Source organism: Sorex fumeus, unplaced genomic scaffold, assembly GCF_029834395.1.
Source record: "Sorex fumeus unplaced genomic scaffold, SorFum_2.1 ptg000098l, whole genome shotgun sequence".
Classification (NCBI taxonomy): Eukaryota; Metazoa; Chordata; class Mammalia; order Eulipotyphla; family Soricidae; genus Sorex; species Sorex fumeus.
In genome coordinates, this window is record NW_026606155.1 from 37,500,727 (window position 1) to 37,525,347 (window position 24,621).

Sequence of the window (24,621 nt, forward strand, 5' to 3'; positions counted from 1 at the left end):
AAGTTAAAAATAGTGTAAGTAAATCATGTTTAAAATGCATAACAAAATATTTTTGCCTAAAAATGTAATTTTTCTTAGAAATGTAGAATTTTTCAAAAATTAAAACTATAAAGTTTAAAAAGTATTTCTAAACCTTGTTTTTATATAATCACACATTCTTAGACCAAAAAGTTAAATATATTTTTAAAAAGTGGCATATTGGAGCCAGAGTGATAGGACAGCAGTTACAGCGTCTGCCTTGCAATGCGGCTGATCCGGGTTTGGTCCGTGGCACCCCATATGGCCCCAGAGCCCAGGCGGGAGTGATGTCTGATACCTGGTGTGATGGGGTTGAGATCTGACGTCAGGTAAACCATACACATGGAATTTGATCATGGCTGATTGTAAAGTTGGGCGCTATAAATAACTTTGTAAATTACAGTACCTCAATAAAAAAAAGTTTTAAAAAAGTGGCATATTGTTAACCCAGACACAAAAATACCAAAAGGATTTTTAGGAATAGAAACAATATTGATATTTGAGATAACTAATAATGGTATCATTTATTTATTCATTAAAGAACTGTTGAAAATAATAAAATTAATGTAATTTCTGATGTCCAGGAAATATGTATGTGAATGGAGATAATGTATAACAAACTCTTAAAATCAAAATGTTTTACTATGATTTTATTGGTATAAATACAACAAACCTCATTAGCACTTGTCATTTTGCTACTATACAAGGAAAACAAGACAAAAGAAATACAAAACAAATGTTACAGAAATTCTTCCATTTCCATTAGTAATCTCAGCAAAACACCCTATTGCACAATTTGTAATAGATATTTGAAGTAAAGCAAAGCTGAATTTTAATGAAATTTTTATTTCTCAGTGGAAAATGCTCTCTTCATCAGAGGAGGCTGCGCTTTCCCAACATCAAACATCATTTCCAAAGGTGGGTTATTAAGAGAGCACCAGTCAGGTATGCGGCCGGTCTGATTATAATATTCCTTGGAGACTGAACGGCTCCCAAGTATGTCTTGCAGTGCTCCAAAAATAGCCCCTGTGCAGTAAAAAAATGTTTTTATTGTTAAAATAAAACTTTTAATAGAAAACTTTAGGAAAACATACATCTACAACATTATAACAAAAATTAAGTGGTAAAATTCAACAAATTTGTACTTTTTCTTTTTGGCCACACCAAATAGTAACTATGTTACTAAACTATAATTAAAAAGTGAAAAAACTGCTAATAAAAAAATCAAACTACAAGTCACAAAAATAACATATATAATTCTGAAGACTAATAATTGAAGGAAAAGTCAATTTTCAAAGAAAATTATAGCTCTGTTAGCTTATTAAGTGAAAAAAAAACTTTTTATTGTTTTTGGGCCACCAGGCATTGCTTGGGGCTTACTCCTGGCTCATCACTCAGGGATTAGTCCTGGTAGGGACCAGAGAGAAACATATGAGATGCTGGGGATTAAACCCACATTGGCCACATGCAAGGAAAGTTCTCTACCCACTATACTATCTCATCTTTGAAGTGAACAACTGTTGAATACTTAATCATCTAACATATACAAAATGCTACTCAGGAATCAGGTATTATATAATAATATGTGTATTTTTTTTTTTTGGTTACATCTAGCTGTGCCCAGGGATCACTCCTAGCAGGGCTTTGGGGAACCGTAAAGGGTGTCATGGATTGAATCTGGGTCAGCTGCAAGCAAGGCAAGCACTTTCCCCTGGTACAGTTCTTCAGCCCAATATAATCATCATTATTAGTAGTATAATTTTAATCATTATATTAACATAACTAGGTTCTTACCTCCCAACCAGGCCACACAATTAGGTTTTGCCGGTGGTGTATGAATTCGAAAAATCTTGGTGCCAAGTGTTTTTTTATATTTTGGTTTTTCTACCAAATATCTTATTTCTGCAAGCAACCTGTGGAGAAATCCTGGCAACATAGATGTGCCACCTATGATTACCAAGTTCTCTGCTAATTGCTTCCTGGTGTCTATAGGGCACTGTTATCAAAGAGAAAGAGAAAAATTAATTCTTAAGTGTATACAGAATGATTTGGCTTAAGAAAGTATATTGTAAGCAAATACCTGTGATTCAATAAAAGATAAGCAAACATTTTTATAAGGGAATTTTCATGCAGCAATATATCCATCATAATAAATATGTCACAAACAGAGAGAACTTAACATTTTGAATGTATTTAAAAATTTAATAGCATAGAATTCTTGGCTTTCTTTTGTTTTGGTGTCAGGGAGAGAATCTGGTGTCTCATAAAGCGAAGCACAAGTCAACAACTGAATTTACTACTTGGTCAGTATAGAATTTTAAATTCTGAAGAGGGGAGAGTGGTAATAGGTACTTTTTTTTTTTTTTTTTTGCTACCTGGTGGTACTCAGGGAAACAAATGGAGCTCTAAGGGTTGAACCTGAGGGTTGACTGCATGCCAGTGAAGCACCCTACCTGCTCTGGACACCAGTAATAATGTTCTCATTTTCAGGGATAGAATGGCTAAGTCACAAGAAGAAATTTAATTATTTTTTGTTTGGGGGCCACACCTACCAGTGCTTAGGGTTTACCCTTGACTCTGCACTAAGGAATCACTCCTGGCAGTTCTTATGGGGACCATATGCGATGCTAGTTATTGAACCTGAGTCAGCTGTGGGCACAGCAAGTGCCCTGTCTGCTGTACTATCTCTCAATAAGCCTAAATAAACACATTATTTTTAACCAACAAAAATTAATTTTTCTAAGGCATTATCTTCAGGATATCTGGAGTCAATTCAGTGGGAAGGTAATCAATTCTGCCCCTCCCTCATGATCCTCCTTCTTATCCCCCTTTGTGTTTTGGGGCCTTGGCAGTGCTTGGGAGCCCATTGGGTTACAGGGCTAGAACCCAGAGCTCCTACATGAAAGCATATACTCTAGCCCACGGAGCTATCTTCCAGGCCCTAAATTACCATTCCCATAAAAATTATGTTTTCAGATGAGTTCTAAGAGAAATATAAGAGTCCTTCACTGATGCTATGTTTTTCATAAAATCATTGAGTTGATCCCTAGAGGTAGACATTACCTTCAAAACAATGATACCTCATGTGGAGTACCTCATTAATCAAAAAAAGATAAATTATCATATATTGGGTGAAACTTAAAATTCAATACTACACACAATTATGTTCCAAAGTTACAAATCACATTATGCACAAAGGAAAACAGCTGATATCTTGCTCTGAAAGCAATACATAATTTGTTTGCATCATTTCTTAAATTTCTTCTTCTTTCTTGGGGGGGGAGGATCACACCCAGTGATGCACAGGGGTTACTCCTGGCTCTGCACTCAGGAATTACTCCTGTCGGCGCTTAGAGGACCATATGGGATGCTGGGAATCGAATCCGGGTCAGCCACGTGCAAGGCAAACGCCCTACCTGCTGTACTATCACTTCAGCCACGTTCGCATCATTTCTTATTCCTGGGTTTGAAATTTTATAGGTACTGTTCTACTGTTCCTTCAGTACCAAAGTAAAACTCATTAACCATAGCACTGACCATGAGAAATGGCTAGAAATACAGAAAATAACATTTCACTCATTAGAACTTAGTATAATACAAAAAAAAAAATACCTGCATGAGAGAATCCAGTATCAAAGTAGCAACTGACTTCTCTTCATTATCTTGTTCAAAAAGAATTTCTACAACTGAATCTCTAATTAGATGAAAATAGAGATGCTTTGTTGACATGACATAGTGACACAGGATAAACCATTAGTTCTATCAGCCCAATATTTTAAAGTAACAGTACTATTCATGCAGAATAATTATTAAAAAGAAAAAAGTATTCTCATTTGTAAATGAGCAGAGTAACAGTATCTACTTTATGGAGTTTCATCTAAGGAATAAATGAGGTGAAAGAACACCCCCTCTGTGGAAGCACTCCCTAAGAACTGACCACAGCTATTATTGTGGATGAATTTACAAATATTTACAGCTCCTTAAAATTAGTAATAAGAAGGTTCACAGGAGACACTCATGATGGTGCTTGGGAGAGCACACGGTGCCAGGGTTTCCACCCAGGCCTCTTACAAGCAAACTTAGGCTCAGCCCACTGAACTCTCTTTCCAGCCTCACAAAACTATAAAACATGAATCAGGAAACTATGGTATTCAATCCAAATCCAGCCCACTGCTTTTGCAGAATTTTGATGGAATAAAAACAGCATTATCCACTCTGCATACTGAGAATTTCACTAAGCTACAGAAAAAAATGGCTGGAACAGATATCATATGGTCTACACTATCTAAGTGTTTACTACCTGGCTCTTTATGGCAAGTTTGATGAACTGATTTTTGTTTTGTTTTGTTTGGGGCCACACTCATCAGTGCTTAGACTATTCCTGGCTCTGTGTGGTAGTGCTTGCAGATATGTGGTGGCAGGGATTTGAACCAGGATTGGAGACATGTAAGGCAAGCACCTTACCACTGGTACTATCTCTGAACCTTGTTTTAAACTCATGCCATATCTCCTATTCCACACCAAAGAATGGTTTATTCCATTAATTAAAATGAATTATAAATTACTGTGGTAAACAGAAGGTAGTTTTTAAGTTTCAGAAAATAAATTATGAGTGTTGTTTAATGAAAAATACAATGATAAATCAACAGTATTAAAGGCCTGAGAGAAAGAAAGAGAGAGGGAGAGAGAGGGGGGAAGAGAGAGAGAGAGGGGGGGAGAGAGAGAGAGAGAGAGAGAGAAAGTGCCGCCATAGAGACAGGCTGGAGAAAGGATAGTGGGAGGGAAACTGGGGAAACTGGTAGTGGGAAATGTACAGTAGTGGAGGGGATGGAACACTATATGACTGAAACCCGACATGATCAGTTTTATAACTTTATTTCATGGTGATTTATTATTTTTTTTGGTAAAAAAAGGCCTATCCATATATTCTTAAAATTAAAACTCTATTAATTTTTAGCCCTAACCCTAATAAATTTTAGTTTTAGTTGTACAATTATTTTACTCATAAAAATTAAAGTCTAACCTGATTGATCCAAGAACATGTAAAATTTTCTCTCCATCTAGTGGGTAATCAACATTTGGGGGTGGTGAGGGACGCTGAAATATAAATAACATGCATAAGTATATGCCTTATAAACCCAAAAGTCAAATACATTTATTTTTTAACTTACCTCTGTATTTCCATCAATATTGAATTTTGCTGCCTGGATATTCAGTCCACGTTTCAGATCACTTACAAAACAAGTACGGACTTAAAAAGAAAGGAAAACTTGTTATGGTTTGTAATTTACTTAATCTACATCCCAGTTAAAACAATTATATTCAAGTATACATACTAATACATTCTTCCAAATATTATAAAGTCTCTGCCTTAAATAAGCTTATGTGATACGGTTCACAACTGAAAAAGCTTCTTTCATGGAAAAATGGTAAAACATGCTAGTTTTTTTTTTCTAAGATTTTATTATTAATTACATTTAGATAGATTTTTACGAAGTCGTTCATGCTGGATTTTCATCTTATGTAAAAACATATTTAAGGGAAAAAAAAAACACCTTGAGAAAGTGCTTGGTCTTTTTTGCTTTTGTTTTTTGGGCCACACTCAGTGGTACTCAGAGCTTACTCCTGGTTCTGCTCAGGTATGACTCCTGGTGGAGCTCAGGAGATCATATGAAGTGCAGGAAGTTGAACTCAGTTGAACAATGCAACGCAAACACCCTACCTGTTGTACTATCTCTCTCCAGCCCCCTAAATTGCATTCTAAATGCTTTTTCTTTTAGTAAATAAAAATTTCAGAAAATTCCATTTAAACACTTAAACTATCATAAAAACACATTCTAATGCACTAAAATTAATTTCCACCTTATTAAACTGAATCCTACATATTTAATTTTTTTGGTTTTGGGGTCACACCTGGTGGGTTTAAGAGGACCAGCTGGTTGGATCAAACCTAGGTTGGCTGTGTGGAAGGAAATGCCTTACCTACTATACTATTGCTCTAGTCCTGATCCCAATAAATTTTAGTTTTAGTTGTACAATTTTTAAAGTCAACAAAATTACTAACTTCATAAAAAAATGTGCTATCGATGGCACAGCGGGTAGGGCGTTCGCCTTACAAGCGGCCAACATGGCTGACCCGAGTTCGATTCCTCCGCCCCTCTCGGAGAGCCCGGCAAGCTACCGAGAGTATTCGATATGCCAGACACAGTAACAACAAAGTCTCCAATGGAGACGTTACTGGGCCCGCTCGAGCAAATCGACGATCAACGGGAGGGCCTTTACCTTACCTTACCTATAAAAAAATGTATTTAAAAAAATCTTCAGCATACCAAAAAAAACCCCTAACAATATACAAGATCAAACAATATAACTGATTAAACAATATAACTGATATTTTATACTGTGCAAATTAATTTCCATGTAAACCTATAGATCTATAATTGAGAAGTTACCTCAACAGCACACTGTAAATAATGCCAAAACTGTACACAAATCTGAAGAAAAAGTTTTATTTGCTATATTCCAGTCTAAATAGTACATAATTTTAGAATATTACATTATGAATATTTTTTGTACCTAAGTAAATAATTAAAAATACAGGCTCTTCACAGCACCCGAAACTGAAAGGGCTAAAAATGGGAACTCAGTTTACCTTTTATGTCCTCTAAGATACCTTCTGGAATGGAACCTAAAACCAGAAAAAACATTTACTATCAGTAATCTATAAACTGCATTCACAGTTCCATTTGCAATTTCAGCAAAAAATTTAAAACCATAATCATTAATGTATTTTTATTTAATTTTTGGTTTTTGGGCCACACCAGCAGTGCTTAGAACTTTCTCCTGACTCTGCTGTACTCAGTGATCACCCTTTGTGGGCTTGAGAGACCATATGGGGTGCTGAGTTTGAACCCAGGTTAGCTACATGCAAAGGCAAATGCCCAACCCACTGTACTATTGCTCCAGTCCCTACTACAGTAATTTTAAAAGCTAAATATAAAATTAAGTTGGGTTTTAGACAAACGTCATCATTCCAAATGAGAGGGAAAAGTACAGGCTGATCTCACTCATTTGAGGAACATACAGAGTTAAAAGAACAGAGATGGATTTGGACAATGACAAATCTTTGACATAAAGGAGGAATGGAGTTGGGAGTGGAGAAGACCAGATTAGAAGAGGCATCAATGTGGACAGCGATGGCAAGCTGTGGGCTCTTTGGTTGTGGTGGGTATAGTAAGTTTATGTTATTACCATAAGTTGATTATCATATCTTAACTTCCTAATACTTCCTATTCACTTCCTAATAGTTGATAACAGACAACAAATTATCAAAATACATAATAAACTATGATAATAAATTTTACAAAGGAAGAATTATCATTCCAAATGAAGCCAGATATGCACAGGTGGTAAAAGATGTCACAGACTTGAAAATTTGATTAATAAACAAGACCTTGAAAACAGAAAAATTGGCATTAGGAAGGAAATGACCAATAAAATTCTTCCCTACTATAAAGACTTGCTGTTTAAAGTACTTAAAAGAAAATCGCGAGGAGTGATAGCACAGCGGTAGGGCGTTTGCCTTGAACGCAGTCAACATGACCGACCCGAGTTCGATTCCTCCGCCCCTCTCGGAGAGCCCAGCAAGCTACCGGGAGTCTCTCGCCCGCACGGCAGAGCCTGGCAAGCTCCCCGTGAGGTATTCGATATGCCAAACACAGTAACAACAAGGTCTCCAATGGAGACATTACTGGGCCCACTCGAGCAAATTGATGAACAACGGGAGGACAGTGACAGTGAAAAGAAAATTAGGACTAAATGAAAAATTTCTTCTACAGAAAGTGAGGTATTTTGGGACACTGGTGCAGGGAAGCAGACACTGGTGGTAGGTTCAGAGTACGACCATGGATCGCCCACATGCAAAGTATGTGTTCAGTCTGCTCAGTAATCTCTCTAGTCTATGTATGTCTGACGGGTGCCCGGAGCATCGCTAAGTATGGTGCCTGAACAAAGATCCAGGGGAGGCCTCTGAGCACAGAGCCCGTGTGCTCATCCCTCGCAAAGCCCACATCTTCAAAATACTACTCTATGACTTTAAAAAACGAATACCTGATCATAATGTTTTGTTTGGGGGCCACACCTGGCTGTGCTTAGGACTTATTCCTGGTTTAGTATGCAGGGAATCACTCCTGGTGGTGCTCTGGGAACATATGGGCTACGGAGAACTGAAAGGCAAGCACCTTACCTGTTGTACTATAACTATGTACTAATATTGCTTTTTTTTTTTTTTTGCTTTTTGGGTCACACCTGGTGAAGCACAGGGGTTACTCCTGGCTTTCACTCAGGAGTTACTCCTGGAGGTGCTCGGGAGACCATATGGGATGCTGGGAATCGAACTCGGGTCGGACGCATGCAAGACAAATGCCCTACCACTGTGCTATATCTCCAGCCCCCCAATATGCTTTTTTTAAGAGATTAAAAAAATATGAACAGTAAGTATAGCTTTAGAGAAACTTATAAGTCTTTCTAAATCCTTATTTTTGTTTCATAAGTCATTATATATGTATATATATATAAATATATATATATATATAGAGAGAGAGAGTGCTTATAAACAAAACCTTTTTTTTGGGGGGCCACACCTAGCGGTCCTCAGGTCTTACTCCAGGTAGGCTCAGGGGACCTTATGAGGTGCCAAGGATCAAACCCGGGTCAGCTGTGTACAGGTCAAATGCCCTACCAGCTGTTTATTGCTCCAACCCCCATAAACAAAATACATCTTGAAGGATCAAAAACTTTTTGGTGGTAGAGGTGTGATGTTGGGGATCCAGCCCAGAGCCTCTTACAAGTGAATGTAAAGTTTAGAATTTTGTTTGTTTGGGGGCCACAACTAGCTGTGCTCAGCAGTTACTTCTGCGTCTGCATAGGAAACAATCTTGGTGGGCACGTATGGAATGCTGAGCATTGAACCCAGGTTGCCCACATGCAAGGCACATGCTCTATCTGCTGTACTATTGTTTTGGTCCCATGTAGAGTTTAAAATTTAAAAACCAAACAAAAAAAGTCCCTAAGAATTAGGTCTGGAGTGATAATACAGTGGATAGGGTGCTTGACTTTCACGCAGTCAACCTGGATTGAATCCCCAGCATCTCAAATGGTCTGGTCCCCTGAGCATCACCAGGAATTGACTTCTGAACACAGAGCCAGAAGTGACCACTGAGCACCTGAGCATTGCTGAGTGTGGCTCAAAAACAAAAACTCAAATCAATTTTAAAGAAGACCTACATTAAAAGTACCTGCTGGAAGACAGTACAGTGAGAGGGTACTTGCTTTTGCATATGGCCAACTTGTGTTTAATCACTGGCACTATATTATCTCCTGAGCTGTCAGGTGTGATCCCTAAACACAGCCAGGAGTAAGGCCAAAGCACCTGTGTGTGTGGACCCAAACCTAAAACCAAAAAGAATCTGGGGGAGGAATGGGTTCTAAAGAGATAGTATGTGGGTTCTAAAAAGATATGTCTTGCATGCAGCTGACCCAGTTTTGATTTCTGGCACAATATGACTCCCCCAAATCACAGCAATGCTAGGCACTATCTAGAATCATCACAAGGGAACCATATGTGAGATCCTACTCCTGTACCAAAGTCAGGAAATACTTCAGAGAACAGGATGGAGTCCATGCTTTGTGTACAGGAGATGCAGGTTTGACCACTGGTACTACAAGATTCCCAAGCACTACCTTGTGTCTCCCAATGTTCTCAGGTGTTGATCCCTGGCACTCTCCCCCTCCCCACCACCAAAAAAAAACAAAACAAAATTAAAAAACCCAAAGAAAAAAATCAAGGAAGCCATAGTATAGGGATTAAGGTTCTTGTCTTGCATGCAGCTACCTCAGTTTGATCTAGGCATCACACACAGCCCTGAGACTGCCAGGAGAGATCTCCGAGCAGAGAGCCAGGAATAAGCCCTGAACACAGTTCCGTGTGACCTACACAAACCAACAAAACACAAAACTACCTTGAAATGCTACAGTACCTCTTTATAAATAAATGTCATCATGATACAGTAAAAGGTTAGGGGCTGAAGAGAGTATAAGGGTTAAGCTGCTGGTTTCTGGGAATGACCACTGAGCATGTCAAGCATGGCTCAGAAACTCAAAAAAACAAAAACACTTTGATGTTGGGGATTGAACCCAGGCCTCAAGTGTGCACACTAGCCCTTTGGGTTATCATACCAGTTCCAATGTTCCAATATGTTTCTTTGTGGATTTTTTTTTTCCTGGGGAGGGGGGGCGTTTCACTCAAGAGATCACGATCACTCCCGGCAGTGCTTGGGAGATCAAGGAGGTACTGGGGATGGAAATGGGGTCAGCTGCATGGAAGGCAGGGTAAAGGTAAAGGCCCTCCCATTGTTCGTCAATTTGCTCGAGTGGGCCTAGTAACGTCTCCATTGGAGACTTTGTTGTTACTGTGTCTGGCATATCGAATATGTCACGGGGAGCTTGCCGGGCTCTGCTGTGCGGGCGAGATACTCTCAGTAGCTTGCCGGGCTCTCCGAGAGGGGCGGAGGAATCGAACTCGGGTTGGCCATGTTGGCTGCGTGCAAGGCAAACGCCCTACCGCTGTGCTATTGCTCCAGCTGCATGGAAGGCAAACTATCTTTTTTTTTTTCTTTTTTGAGTCACACCTGGTGATGCTGAGGGGTCACTCCTGGCTGTGCACTCAGGGAATTACCCCTGGCAGTGCTCAGGGGACCATATGGGATACTGGGAATCAAACCCAGGTCGGCCGCATGCAAGGCAAATGCCCTGCCCGCTGTGCTATCACTCCATCCCCAAGGCAAACCATCTTAACCCCTGAACTATCATTCTCACCCTGCTGTTCACTTTGTTATTTTGTTTTGGGCCACAGCCAGCTGTACTTAGGGCTTACTCTTGGCTCTGCACTCAAGGATCATTCAGCAGGGCTCAGGGGACTATATGGGGTGCCAGGGATCAAAAACAGGTTGGCCATGGGCAAGGCAAGTGCCCTACCTGCTTCATGTTCACCTCGTAAGAAGTCTAAGATTTGAGCTGCCTGAGGAAATACCTAGTTTGTATCTAACGACCATTTAGAAATATGAATATCAAGTTTAAAAGTAAGGCCTGTTCTGGGATTCATTTGAGGATCAACAGCATACCATGTAGTTGAAGTCATGGGAATAGATGAGATCACTTTTTTTTTCTTTTGCATTTTGGCTCACACCTGGCGACGCTCAAGAGTTAGTCCTGCCTGGCTCATGCACTCAGAAATTACTCCTGGTGGTGCTCAGGGGACCATATCGGATGCTGGGAACTGAACCCGGATCGGCCGGGTGCAAGGCAAACGCCCTACCCGCTGTGCTATCTCTCCAGCCCCGAGATCACTTTTTAAAAGCCAGCAGGAAGAGAAAAAAAAAGTGAACAGAAATACTGATCTCTAGAGGAATATCACTACAGAGATCAAGAGCAAGGGAAATCAAGAAGGAACACTGGGAGAAAGATTAAGAATCATGATAAATAAAAACAAACAAAAGAACAAAACAAAGAAAGTACACTAGAAATCACCTTATCAAAAATTTTGAAAAGGATGACTAAAATTAAGTTTTATGTGTGTGGGGGGAAAAGGATAGCTAAGCAATGGCTGAATAATGAATAATGAAAAGAGAATGTCAGTCACACGGAGATACTTCAAGTGTTTTTACCCATCACAGAGGGAAGGCTCTGTTCTTTAGCAGCACTTGTATCAACAGTACATTGTTCCAACAGTTGAGTTTCCAGCTCTCTGAAGGTTTAAAAAAAAAAAGGTTACTAAAAATTTAAATACCCTAACCTCTATCATCTTAATACATTGATTCTTTACATGGCTTACTCTTGAAAGATTAATATACTCAAAATAGGGAATAAACAATGAAATGTCCATATCACAAGTCCTCTCTTGGTTACTGTCCAAAAAATTAGCATCTTTTTAATGGTACAAGTGAAATAAATGTGCTAAATTCCAAGAAACTTACTTGTGAAGAGCTTTTCCTCCTAGAGGGAGCGCTCCCCAACAATTTAGAACTGGGATTCCTTCATATATCTATAGGGAAGTTAAGGATCTTACTATTTTAAGAGATAAAATGTGGTTTCCTTAGTATTTTCTCACCTTCCAAGGTGTTACTCTAAATCAGACGTACCCAAATTTATTTGGCCTATCATGGATTTTTTTTTCCGGGGGAGGAGGCACACCTACCAGCACTCAAACTCCTGGCTCTACACTCAGAGATAACTTCTGGTGGGGCTCAGGGAACTATATAGAGTACAAGGGGCTGAATCTGGGGTGATGAAAAAGGCAAATTTCCTTCCCGCTGTACTATCACACAAAAACAAAATTAAAAATGTAGCTCTCAGGCTGGAGTGACAGTATGGAGGGTAGAGCGTCTGCCTTGCTCATGTCTGACCCAGGTACAATCCCTGGCATCCTGTAGGTCCTCTGAGTTTGCCAGGAATGATCCTTGAGCACAGCCTCAGAAGTAACCCCTGAGCACAGCTGGGTGTGGCCCTCAAACCAAAAAAGCAAACAAGTAGCACTTCGGGCAGTAGGTACAGCTGGCAGAGTACCAGCTTTGCACACATTCAACCTGGGTTTAACTCCATACAGTCCCCTGGGCACAGATCCACACAGGAGGGATCTCTGAGTACTACTAGTTGTGGCCCCCAGACTAACCGAACAAAAGGTGTGGCTCTTAGAAACTTTTGGATTCTACCTGGCCGTACTCAGGGTTTACTCCTGGCTCTGAGCTCAGGAGAACATATGGGATGTGGGGAATAGAACCAAACTGGCTATGTGCAAAGCAAGCAAGCACTCTACCTGCTGTAACATTACTCTGCCCAGAAAATTTAAATTACATATACCTCACTATATATATATATATATATATATATATATATATATATATATTCTTTTTGGGTCACACCTGGTGATGCTCAGGGGTTCCTCCGGGCTCTGCACTCAGGAGTTACTCCTGGCGGTGCTCAGGGGATCATATGGGATGCTGGGAATCGAACCCGGGTCGGCCGCGTGCAAGGCAAATGCCCTACCCGCTGTGCTATCTCTCCAGCCCCATATTTTTATTCATAGAGCTGAGAGATAATAGCATTGCACGTAACTGATTTTGCTGTTCTGTAAAATATTTATTAAAAAAAAGTCTAGGGGTTGGATCAATAGCACAGCGGGTAGGACATTTGCCTTGCATGCGGCTAACCCGGGTTCGATTCCCAGCATCCCATATGGTCCCCAGAGCAGCGCCAGGCGTAATTCCTGAGTGCAGAGCCAGGAGTAAAAGCTGTGTGCATTGTCGGGTATGACCCAAAAAGAAAAAAAAAAAAAGTCTAGTGATAAAGCATTTGTTGTGGTGATTAATTTGGGTTTAAATCTTGACTTTGTGCTTATATGATCTTGAGCTAACTCATTCCCAATTTTTAATTTTCTCATTTATGTAATGAGAATAATATTTATGTTGCAAAGGCTATTATGAGACTTAATATATTTTATATCTAAATACTGCATAATTTAGTTGATTTGATCCGTCAGTTCTTTCTTATAAACATTTCTTCTAATAAATATACATGTAGCTTTACCTATGCTTCACTTAAATGGTTTTATTTTAAAAAGGTTTTTCTGGTTTGGGGACACACCTGGTGGTAATCAGGACTTACTTCTGGCTCTGTACTCACGAATCATTTCTGGTGGACTCTGGGGGCCATATGAGATGCCAGGGTGCAAATTCTGGTCTACTGCATGTAAGGGAAACACCCTCCAACCATACTATCACTCTAGCCCCTACTTAAATGCCTTTTTTTTTTCCCCGCTTTTTGGGTCACACCCGAACGATGCTCAGGGGTTACTTCTGGTGCTGCACTCAGGAATCATTCCTGGCGGTGCTTGGGGGTCATATGGGATGCTGGGAATCGAACCCAGGTCAGCCGCGTGCAAGGCAAACGCCCTACCCACTGTGCTATCGCTCCTGCCCCTTAAATGCTTTTAATGATAATGAAATATACTAGTTTCAGGTCAGTAACTTCATTTAGGAAAGCTTCAATTACTAGAAAGTTCTTCCCAATGATGAATAGTCTAGAAACTATAATACTTCCTGGACTACTTACTATGCGCCGGATTCTGTATCAAATACTTTATGTACATTACCTCACTCAAATTGCCTAACATTCTCACGAAATTTATGAGGCTTAATTCCAATTTTGTAGAGGAAAAACTGAGGTACAAAATGATTAAACTATAAATCAAACAACTAGCAAAAAGCATATCTGAGATTCGTATACACACACACACAGACACACACACTTATAGTTGATTTCTAACTTGATTCTAAGCCTTGAGCATACCACCTTCACATCAACTTCTGGAGACCGAGGTGGGGGTGGAGGGATGTATTCATGGTTTCAGAACAAGTCCTTTAGCTGTTTGAAAACAGATTTCACGTCACCAAAAATGTAAAAAGCTTTAATTTTTCTTATTATGGATGAAGAGAGAACAATGACTAAGGCAACTGCATGCAGTGAACTTGATTTCAATGTTGGGCTAGATTCCAGGCACCCCAGTCTCCTGAGCCCAAAGAGGAATATTCCCTGAGCATCACTGCTTGTGGCTCAACCCAAAAAAATACTAATAAAAAGTCACTATATAACAAAAGAAAAGAAAAAACAGGACAATAGCACAGTGGGTAAGACATTTGCGTTTCATGCAGTCAACCTTGGTTTGATCCCTGGTTACGCATATGATACCTAAAGTCCTACCAGAAGTGATCCTGAGCACAGAGCCAGGAGTAAGCCAAGTACAGTGGGTGTGCCCCAAAGAACAAAAAGTAAATGTTTTTTCCTTGGTTACATTTTCTCAATTCAATTTCTGTAATTTATATCACTATACAATTTTCCTAGAAAATGACTCTCGTAATCAACTTAACACATCTTAATTGACTTAATGGTCCTCTTGAAAACTGCAAAATGTCTGGGAATTATCTGCACTTAGAAATTACTGCTGGCAGTGCTCGGGGAACCATATGGGATGCTGGGGATCAAACCTGGGTAAGCTGTGTGCAAGGTAAATGCTCTACCCTCTGTAAAATTGATCTGGCTGCCCAAAATAATAATTTCTACAAAAAAGAAATTATGTATCTTGTGATTTTTTTCCACGTAATTCACTCTGCATACATAACCCAAAATACTTTAAAGCAATTAGATCCGTCTATTAGTCTATTTTAAAGTAGAGTGAAAACGACAAAATTAGCAGGCTGAGTAAAAAGATACGGGTAGCACCAGGCTTTCCTTATAGCCACAATCCAGGACCATGGCAGAGTTTATCCCAAGAGTTAAAAGGGCCATTAGATGACTTGGAGCAAGCAAGACAGACGGAACCTAGAAAACAACAAACCAAAACTATTGTTAAGTCTCAGTACTTACAGCTGTTTCCTTTACATTTCAAGTATGTTTGAAAAAAATCCACAGGAATATTATTATGCTGATCAATATTATGAAAGTTACCCAACCACCTTATGGCACTAAATCAGGAACTGGTTTATTGGGACACAGAAATAGCTCAAAGAGTTAGAACCCCGGGTTCCAGCCCCAGCACATGATTTCCAGTGCTCTGCCCCGTGTAGTTCAAAAGAAGAAACAAATGAAAAGGACTGGTTTGCTAATTTATTTGACTCAAAATAAACTTTAGGAAAGGTATCTTTAAAATTCTCTAAGATATTTCATTCCAATGTCATGGGTACCTTGCCAGGCTTTGCTGTGCTGGCAGAATACTCTCTCTCCGTAGCCTGCCAGGTTCTCTGAGAGGGGCAGAGGAATCGAACCAGGGTCAGCCGTACGTACACAAGGCAAACACCCTACCGGCTATGCTATTGCTGGAGGGATAGCACAGCAGCAGGGCATTTGCCCTGCGCGCAGCCAGCCTGCTGAGACAGGTTCAATTCCTCTGCCCCTCTCGGAGAGCCTGGCAAGCTACCGAGAGTACCTTGTCCTCACGGCAGAGCCTGGCAAGCTCCCTGTGGCATTCGATATGCCAAACACAGCAACAACAAGTCTCACAATGGAGATGTTACTGGGCCCGCTCGAGCAAATCAATGAACAACAGAAGGACAGTGCTACAGTGCTATTTCATTACAAAATGCTAATTATTCCTGATAATTTCTTTTGCTTTTTCTTCCTATTTTCCCCTCCATCTGCGGATGCTGCGATGACTTGGGGATAACACAAATCTTTGCTCGTGGCACTAACATATCCAGTTGTGTTTGCGCATATTCTGTAGTGATTGCTGGGAGCTGCACTCATAGCCATGGCACTTGCACATCATTTAGCTGCCCTGCTTGCACACAGCGGGAGGCTGTTAGGCCAGATGTCCCTTGTAATGCAGGGGAGCTCAAACAGCATGGCTGCAGAAGCAAGCATTCAGAGCTGCCAGGATCAAACTCAGGTATGCGGCAGCACAGGAAATTGAAGACAGCCTCCTGATTTCAAGGCAGGCACTGCAGCCCCTGAGCCATCGCCCAGCCCCCTTACTGATCCCTACTCTCTCTATTAGAAGAAAAATCAAAGAGATCAGAAACTCAAATTCAAAGGAAAATGCTAGGTGCAGAAATTAAGAGATGCCTTTACCATCAAAATGAAAATATAATTAATTTTCTTTTTTCATTTTGAGGGGTGGAGGTTGGGTCACATCCAGAGATGCTCAGGGGTTACTTCTGGCTCTGCACTCAGTAATTACTCCTGGCGGTGTTTGGGGCACCACATGGGTGCAAGGCACGTGCCCTACCTGCTGGACTATCCCTCCAGTTCCTGAAAAAATAATTTTTGACTCTTTACTGATAATCTGTGATGTGAGATACATTTTAAAAATACCATGGAGGTAGGAGATATAATACAAGGATTAAGGAGTATGCCCTGCATGTGGCTGATTCCAGTTTGAGCCCTGGTACTATATGGTCCCCTAAGTAAGCACTGCCAAGGGCTATCCAACGCACCCTCAAACACTGTTGGGGTGGCCTGGGTAATTTCTGGCACAATTTCTGGCACAATTTCTGCATCATCTGGCCTGAGCACTGTCACCAGTTTCGATGGCTGAAAGTCACTGGGAGGGAACCTCTTCCCAAATAAAAATATTAACATTAAACAAATAAGACAAGAGAGCCTGGGGGTGTGGATTAGAGGTACAGGCATTAGGCCACCAAATTCCACACCTAGTACCATCCCACTGTTGAAGTGCAACTCCCAGAACTGTCCTTTGTGATCCTTGGAACCATAATAATGTATGTGACCAGTGCAGTAGAATCGAATGTGGTTTAGAATGAGTACTGTAACTCAGGGTGCAACCTCTAGTTAGCACTGTAATAAAAATTTGCACAAATGAAGTATCCAACCTCAGTGAGAGCACAACCAAGAGTGTGAGCCACTCAAGCAAGTGGATGAGGGCCTCTCAGTCTTCACAGTAATGACAAAGGAAAGGGAAGGAGGAAAAGTGTAAGATGAATAAAAACCAAAATTAAATTGAAAAGCTACAAAAATTCTTGGCTATGACATTTTTCAAAGAAAGCTTGTTAGATTTGGTGATAACACAAATATCAGGTAAATATTCCAAATATCAAAGTCCATCATAATCATATAGCAAATAAAATTGCTGTGCTTCCCTTCTTTAAGCAGACATGGCTGACATATAGATCAGGATAGTTACAAACAAATCCAAGACTAAAAAAGCTAGCATGTAACTGTAAATACTTGTCTATGTTATTTGGTTGAGAAATAATGTGGCTTCTTAATGTTTTTGTTTTCCCTACTGCTAACCAAATTTCTAAATCTATAACATCAGAAAGGAGTGCATATATTCTTCAGACTTGTCCTGCTAAACTTGGAAAAATTAATTATACTTATAAAGACACTGATTTATATTTATAAACAATATTAGTAATATCAAGACATAGTAATCTTTTCTGCATTGCCCTCTTTTCGATACACTGTTTTGGGGTCATACCCTGCAATGCTGAGGATTCACTCTTTGCAGTGCTTGGGGACATGTATGTGGTACAGGAGACAGAACCAGGGTGAACATGAGCAAGGCAAGAGCCTTATCCCCTGTACCTTATTTCTGACCCAAGAGAGACAATGTTTGAATACTACATTTGATATAAATCTAAAGCTTAAAAATGAAAGAGCTAAAGAATTCAGAATACACACCAGCAAACAATAGAGGGCCAAAGAAATAGCTCAGAGTGCTAAGTGTGTGCTTTGCCTGTAGGAGACTAAGGTTCAATACCCTGCACTGCATGGTCCCCCAAGCAATATTCGGAGCAACCCTAGCATTGAGCTGAGTAGCTCCCAAGCACCATTACACATGGCCCCTTCCAAAATAACTGCACTATCCTCCCATTGTTCATCGATTTACTCGAGTGGACACCGGTAACGTCTCTATTGTGAGACCTGTTGTTACTGTTTTTGGCATATCGAATATATCATGGATAGCTTGCCAGGCTGTGCCGTGTGGACTGAATACTCTCGGTAGCTTGCCAGGCTCTTCGAGAGTAAGCAATGGAAATTACAAAAATAAATATATGATTGAAAACTAATTATGAACAACTTTGTAACTGTGTATCTCACTGTAATTGAATTAAAAAGATTTTTCATTTAAAAAGATTCATGAATGTAAATGGAAAAAAATTAAAGAAAACATGAAATCTAGAATAAAATGTTTTAATTCTGAAAAAGTCTCCACAAAGAAGAAACAATATTAAAATAAGTTACAGAAACTCTGACAAGAAAAAACTTCAATTATTTAAGTACTGAATGAAATGTTAATTGGGCAAAAATAATTAATACAAAAGAAAAAGCAAATAATTAAGAGACTTCGATTTACTGTCATTGGATTTCTCAAATTCAACTGTATAGTATATACAATGAAAGAAGAAAAAAATATCTTTAAGTTTTCAGTATCTACCAAGAATAACAAATTAGTTACCTCAAAGTATTTGAAAAGAACACGAGTGAGTGTCTCTCTGAAGTGGGAAGGACATAATACTGATTCAATAACCACAACTCGACGGTCTCTGGGATTCACCAACAGATGCCTGAAAAGTAATAGTCTTGTTAACACCTGTACTTAATTTGGTACATATAATTTGTTTCGAGTAAGGAAACTGTACTACCGAGGTTTAGACACTTTATTGCATAAAGGTATCTTCTTTTTATTATATGGTAAAGTGTGTTCTTTGGCTCTTACTACATGCCATGACCATGTCGGGAATTTTATATCTATCAGCTGATTAATGTGAGAAGACAAAAACCACAGTCGACTAAAAACACTAACTTGAACCATTAAAAAGTTTTTTTGGGGGGCTTAGGAGTTGGTGCAAAGAGCTTGTGGAGTGCTTTGTGTGCAAGAGGCCGGCTGATAATTGGCTCTACATGGTCCCCCAGCACTCCCAGCACCTGGAGTGGGTGCATACATCAGGAGAGGAACCAAAACAAAGTATTCTTTTAGGCTTATAAAAGTACTATTTGAGACTAGGTAGATAGCACAAAGGGTTGGAACATTGCTTTCCTTGTATGAGCCCTGGGTTCAATCTCCAATACTGCACTATTCCCAAAGCACTGCTAGCAGAGATCCCCAAGCACTTCTGGGCACTTCTCCTGATCCAGAAGCAGTAAAAAATAAAGAAAAAATTTTATCAAAATCAAAGTTAAGTTTGCTCACAAAACTCCAAATATTGAAAGATTTTTAATTTAGAAAGCTTTGAACTAGAAAGTACAAATATATTTCTACCATTTACAGCAACTGCATTGCTTTTTTTTTGCTTTTTGGGTTACACCCGGCAATGCACAGGTGTTACTCCAGGCTCTGCACTCAGGAATTACTCCTGGCGGTGCTCAGGGGACCATATGGGATGCTGGAAATTGAACCCGGGTCAGCTGCATGCAAGGCAAACGCTCTACCCACTGTGCTACAGCTTCAGCCTCTCAACTGCATAGCTTTTTTAATGTGTATGTGTGTGCATAGATTTTCAGAGAGCGCCAAGGAATGGTTCAAAAGGGCTCGAGCATATGCTTTTCAAGCAGAAGAATGGGGTTTGACTCCCAAAAATGTCATGGTCTCCTGAGCACCAAACCAAGAGTAGAGCACAAATATTCGAATACCTGTGTGTGACCCAAAAGCTCCACCCCTCCCCACAAGATTCTCATATTTAATAAAAAAAATATACATATAAAAAAATCATTTCATAGATTTTTATTCGGCTACTTGCACCATCCCCCATTACCCCAGCTTGTAATCACACCATGGTACTCAGGGGTTACTACCCCCAGCTTGCACATGGAAATCATTCCTGTTGGTGCTCAGGGGACTGAATCTGGGCCTTCTGCATGTAAAGCACTCCAGCCACTGAGCTCTCTCCAGCCTCAACAACTTTATTTCATTTATCAGTATGTCTAAGATGCCACTGTAGATCAGTACACATAAAATTTGTAACATTTTTTGAAGGGTTGGGAGATTTCCACACAATGCTCAGGGCTGGAGACTGGGGCAGGTTGATGCTCTTAGTGATACTCAGCCCAATACTCAGCTGTGAGGGCCTGGTATTTTAGTGCTAAGGCCCAGAAATGCTAGATATGTTGGTGCTGCATGCCATGTAGTATAAGGAACTGAGCCTGGGGAGAAGTAAAGGCAAGACCTGTGCTTCAGCCCTTTAAACTCTATTTTAACTGCTGTGTAGTAGTAGTTCATTATATAGATGAATACGTAACAATTATTTACTTCCCTTTATTAAGGGTCACTTGGTTTGTTTTCATTATTCCCCTTCTGCTTGTCGGTTTTCTAATATTCACATATATACTTTGAAAAGGTTGAAAACAAGCAAGCAAACATCAAAATGGGAGTCCATTTTTTTTTTTTTTGCAACAGATGCAATAAAACAAGTATTGCTATGATTGGTATTAGCAAGAATGAATTCTAACTGAGGGGACAAAACAAACAACTGCATCTTACCTGAAATACAGTATGTGGATAAATTCCTTTAGGTAGGAATATAATTCTTCTGTATTGATATTATATTGAACAACTTTGATCGGCTATAAAACATTAAAACAATCAACTTAAAATAATGAAATAATCTCAAAGTACTTATTTATAATACTTATTCTGCTAATACTAAAACTCATTTGTACTGAAAATAAAAGCATACATTAGGAATCTCTAAAAACTGGCACGTCCAAGATGATAGCTTTTTAGCTGGCAATGTTCACTTTGAGTGTTCATAAGTAAAGAGATAAACATTTTTTCCTCCATCTAACTTGTCACTTTGTTTTGCTTTGGGGTCAAACTTGAGGGTTCTTAGGGCGTACTTCCAGCTCTGTGTTCAGAGATTACTCTTGTGGGTGCTGGAAACCATATAGGGTGCCAGTGATTGAACTTGGGTTGATTTCATTTTAGACAAGCTTGAACTATGGCTATACTATTGTCCTGGGTCCTGACTTGTCATTTTGGCAAGACATAAAAAAATCAGCACTGATTAGAAGTCAAAGTCTGACTACTTAGTTAAGTTCTTATTAGCCACACTCAAAGCACTGACACTTATCTTCTGTAGCATCATCCAAGTTTACCTTCCCAGGGGCCAGGAAGATAGCTCAAAAGGCTGGAATACAAGCTTTACACATAGGAATCCTGGGTTCCACCCTGAACCCTCCATGGTTGCCTGAGAGCACTGCTCAGTGTGGCTCCAAAAGGAAGAAAACAAAATTTTACCTTCCTACTAGATTCCCAAGTTTCAAGGGGCAAGAATTGTTTCTGGTTTGCTTATGATACATTCTCGTTCAGCTGATTCAGTGCCAAGCATGAAGTATATAGCTCACAATTACGTTTGTAAAAATAAAACATGTCATTAGCACTACAGCAATCCAAACGCTACAAAATTATGAGTGTTTAGCCACCCTTTATATAAAACAAGGGCTTTACTTATGGTTCTCAGAAATTTCTAAGTACACATATGGATCACTGGCAAACTTCTCTTTATTTATTCTTTAAATAAACAAAAGATATAATCTCAGCTAGTGTATAAAAATATTCTTGTGATATTCTTAAATTACTTATTTAGCACTAGTCTTGTTAATCTTATTTGAAGTTACATTTGAAAAGTCTTCTATAGTATTTTTAAGAAAAAAGTTGAAAAAAAAAGTAAAATACCTTAGGAGTGCCAGCTTTTTTAATCACACTGGGAATAATACATCTTGGACTAGTTTCTCCAGCAAATCCACACCTGTAAATAAACAAAACTGTAAGATATATATTTTCAAAAACAAGTTTTCACATATCTCTTTCAAAACACTGACCACAAAAATGTCTGGATCATTAAAAAATATCTGCTGCATTCCTATATACTTTAAGTATTGAAATGTTCTCTTAGGACCTTTTTTTCAATGTTTCCAATTTTTGCTTATTTATGTGATGTCTCTTTTTATCTCCACCAATTTTAAAAACTGACTTTCTATTTATTCTTGCTTTTAAAGAAGCAAGTTTTGTCTTATTGATTTCCATATAATTTATTTCTGCTCCTTCCTTTTTATTTTCTTGTTTTAGTTAATAGTAGTCTTTGTTTCTATCTTACTCTTTTCATTCCTCTTTGTTTTGCAATAAATACAATTATAATTATAAATGTTAAAAAAATCTGCTGCATTAAAAGGGGATAAAAAAGATAATATCATTTATTCATATAATGGTGTAATCCCATTTGACACCATTATATGGCGTATTCATATCATGGTATCAAATGGGACAGTCTGTGTATTATTTTAAGGCACTATTTTCCCCTCCAGTTTTAAATTTTACCTGAATTAAAGGTAACCCATGATGGGTGTTGAAAGGGAGAGAAGACTGGTGTCTTGCAGAGGTAAGGAGGAGATGCGTGCAATTTATGAGTGTGGTGTTGAAATGTGCACAGGAAAACACTAAAAACAGAATTGTACATCTCAGAATGTCAAATAAAAAATATGAGACAAAAGCGATAGTTCAGTGGGGAGGGCATTTGCCTTGCATGTGACCAGTCCAGGTTACATTATTCCTAGCATCCTATTTGGTACCCCAAGCCTAACAGAAGTGATCTCTTAGCTCACAGCCAGGAGTTGGCCCTGAGCACCACCTGTTCTGGCCCTCAAAGAAACAAATAAAAAATTAAATTAAGGTATCATCCCTACAAACTCGGGTCTGTACGCTATTAACATGAAAAAAAGTGATGTGTTTCCTTGTGTTTTTTTTATAAATACTATTCATATCTGACGTTACATTGATGCTGTTCCTACACCATGAACTAATACAATAAGCTTCTTACAAATTTCCGTTTTCATTGCTACCATTCAAAAACAATGCTATTTTGCCTTTTTTAAGGTCCTCCCCTTACCTGAATAGGTATTTCCACTATTGAAGTAAAACTATGCTTGACTGTTGCTCTAAGAGACCACCGTTTAAGTTTAGTTGGTGGTCTAAAAAAATACTGCACTTAATAATAAGTTAAATATCTTTCTATTATACGCTAGGTACGTTTCAAAGATATATAAGGATCACTGCAACAAAATTGTGTGCAAGTATTTTAAGGTTTGTGTATTTGTGGCCTTCATTCGGTGGCCAAGGGGATGAAAAGGGTAGAGAACCACTACTCCACAGTTTACATTTAAATCACGCTACATTTCCTATCCTAAGTGTCGAGAAGCAACAACGGACTTTGAAGATGTTTTCTACAGGTTTCACACGTTTTACGAGTTCAGTCACCCTATTTTCCTACTCTTGGGGCGCAATGATGCTGCCTTTAAACATATTTGGGCTTCTGGCACCCTAAGAATGCCCATTCCACAAACGATTACTGAGGAGCATCATCAAGAGTGAGACGTCAGCTGCTACTTTCCCAAGAAGGCAAAACTGGGAGTAATTAAATGAAGGACCGGGCCAACGCTGTGTCATCTCCTGCAGAGAGAAAAAATAAAACAAAAACCCAAAGGCTCCGCAGTGCTTGGGAATGACCGCCTGGGATCCCTCGAGGTGTCAGCTGGCTGCCCAACGGTCCCCTCTGGATTCATATAGGGAACAACAGCCACGGTCGGTAGGAATGATGGGAGGAAGAAGCAGGGGCGAGGTCGGGCTTGGGGCTGGGTTCCCGCCCCCGCCCCCCCCAACCCCCACCTCGGGACACTCTCACCCGGCGGCGCGGGCACTCACTTGGTAAATGCCTCTCCTAGGTCTATCACCACCGCCGTTTTCTCCCCGCCGCTCCCCAGGCCCTCGTACAGAGGCATGACGGCCGGGAAGATAGCAGGGACGGTGGGTGCCGGACCGGGAGCCAGGCCGCGGGGAGGGGAGGAGGGAGGGGGCGGGCCGGAGCCACAGTGCGCAGGCGCGGGCGCGGACGGGGTCCTCGCGTGCTGTCGGCGCTCTGCGTTCGGGCTGTCCTAGGCTCTGCCTAAATTTTCGCGTTCGTCGGAGTCCTCGCAAACTCGGCTCCGTGTTTGGGAGGGAGGGGACAAGGGACGGCGAATTTGCGGGGATGTGTGTGTGGA

General features: G+C 39.9%; 1 protein-coding gene across 1 annotated transcript; it reads right to left on the bottom strand.

Moving 5' to 3' along the window:
- Window positions 1-653: 653 nt before the first annotated feature.
- Window positions 654-24,426, bottom strand: ACTR10 (actin related protein 10). The gene is made up of 13 exons (XM_056133668.1): window positions 24,284-24,426; window positions 22,262-22,334; window positions 21,068-21,150; window positions 19,046-19,154; window positions 15,343-15,450; window positions 12,051-12,118; window positions 11,742-11,821; window positions 6,671-6,706; window positions 5,190-5,269; window positions 5,042-5,115; window positions 3,631-3,712; window positions 1,813-2,014; window positions 654-1,044 (listed from the first exon to the last, which is right to left on the bottom strand). The coding sequence occupies exons 1-13, from the start codon at window positions 24,358-24,360 to the stop codon at window positions 863-865; spliced, it is 1,254 nt and encodes a 417-aa protein (XP_055989643.1). The 5' UTR covers window positions 24,361-24,426; the 3' UTR covers window positions 654-862.
- Window positions 24,427-24,621: the final 195 nt, after the last annotated feature.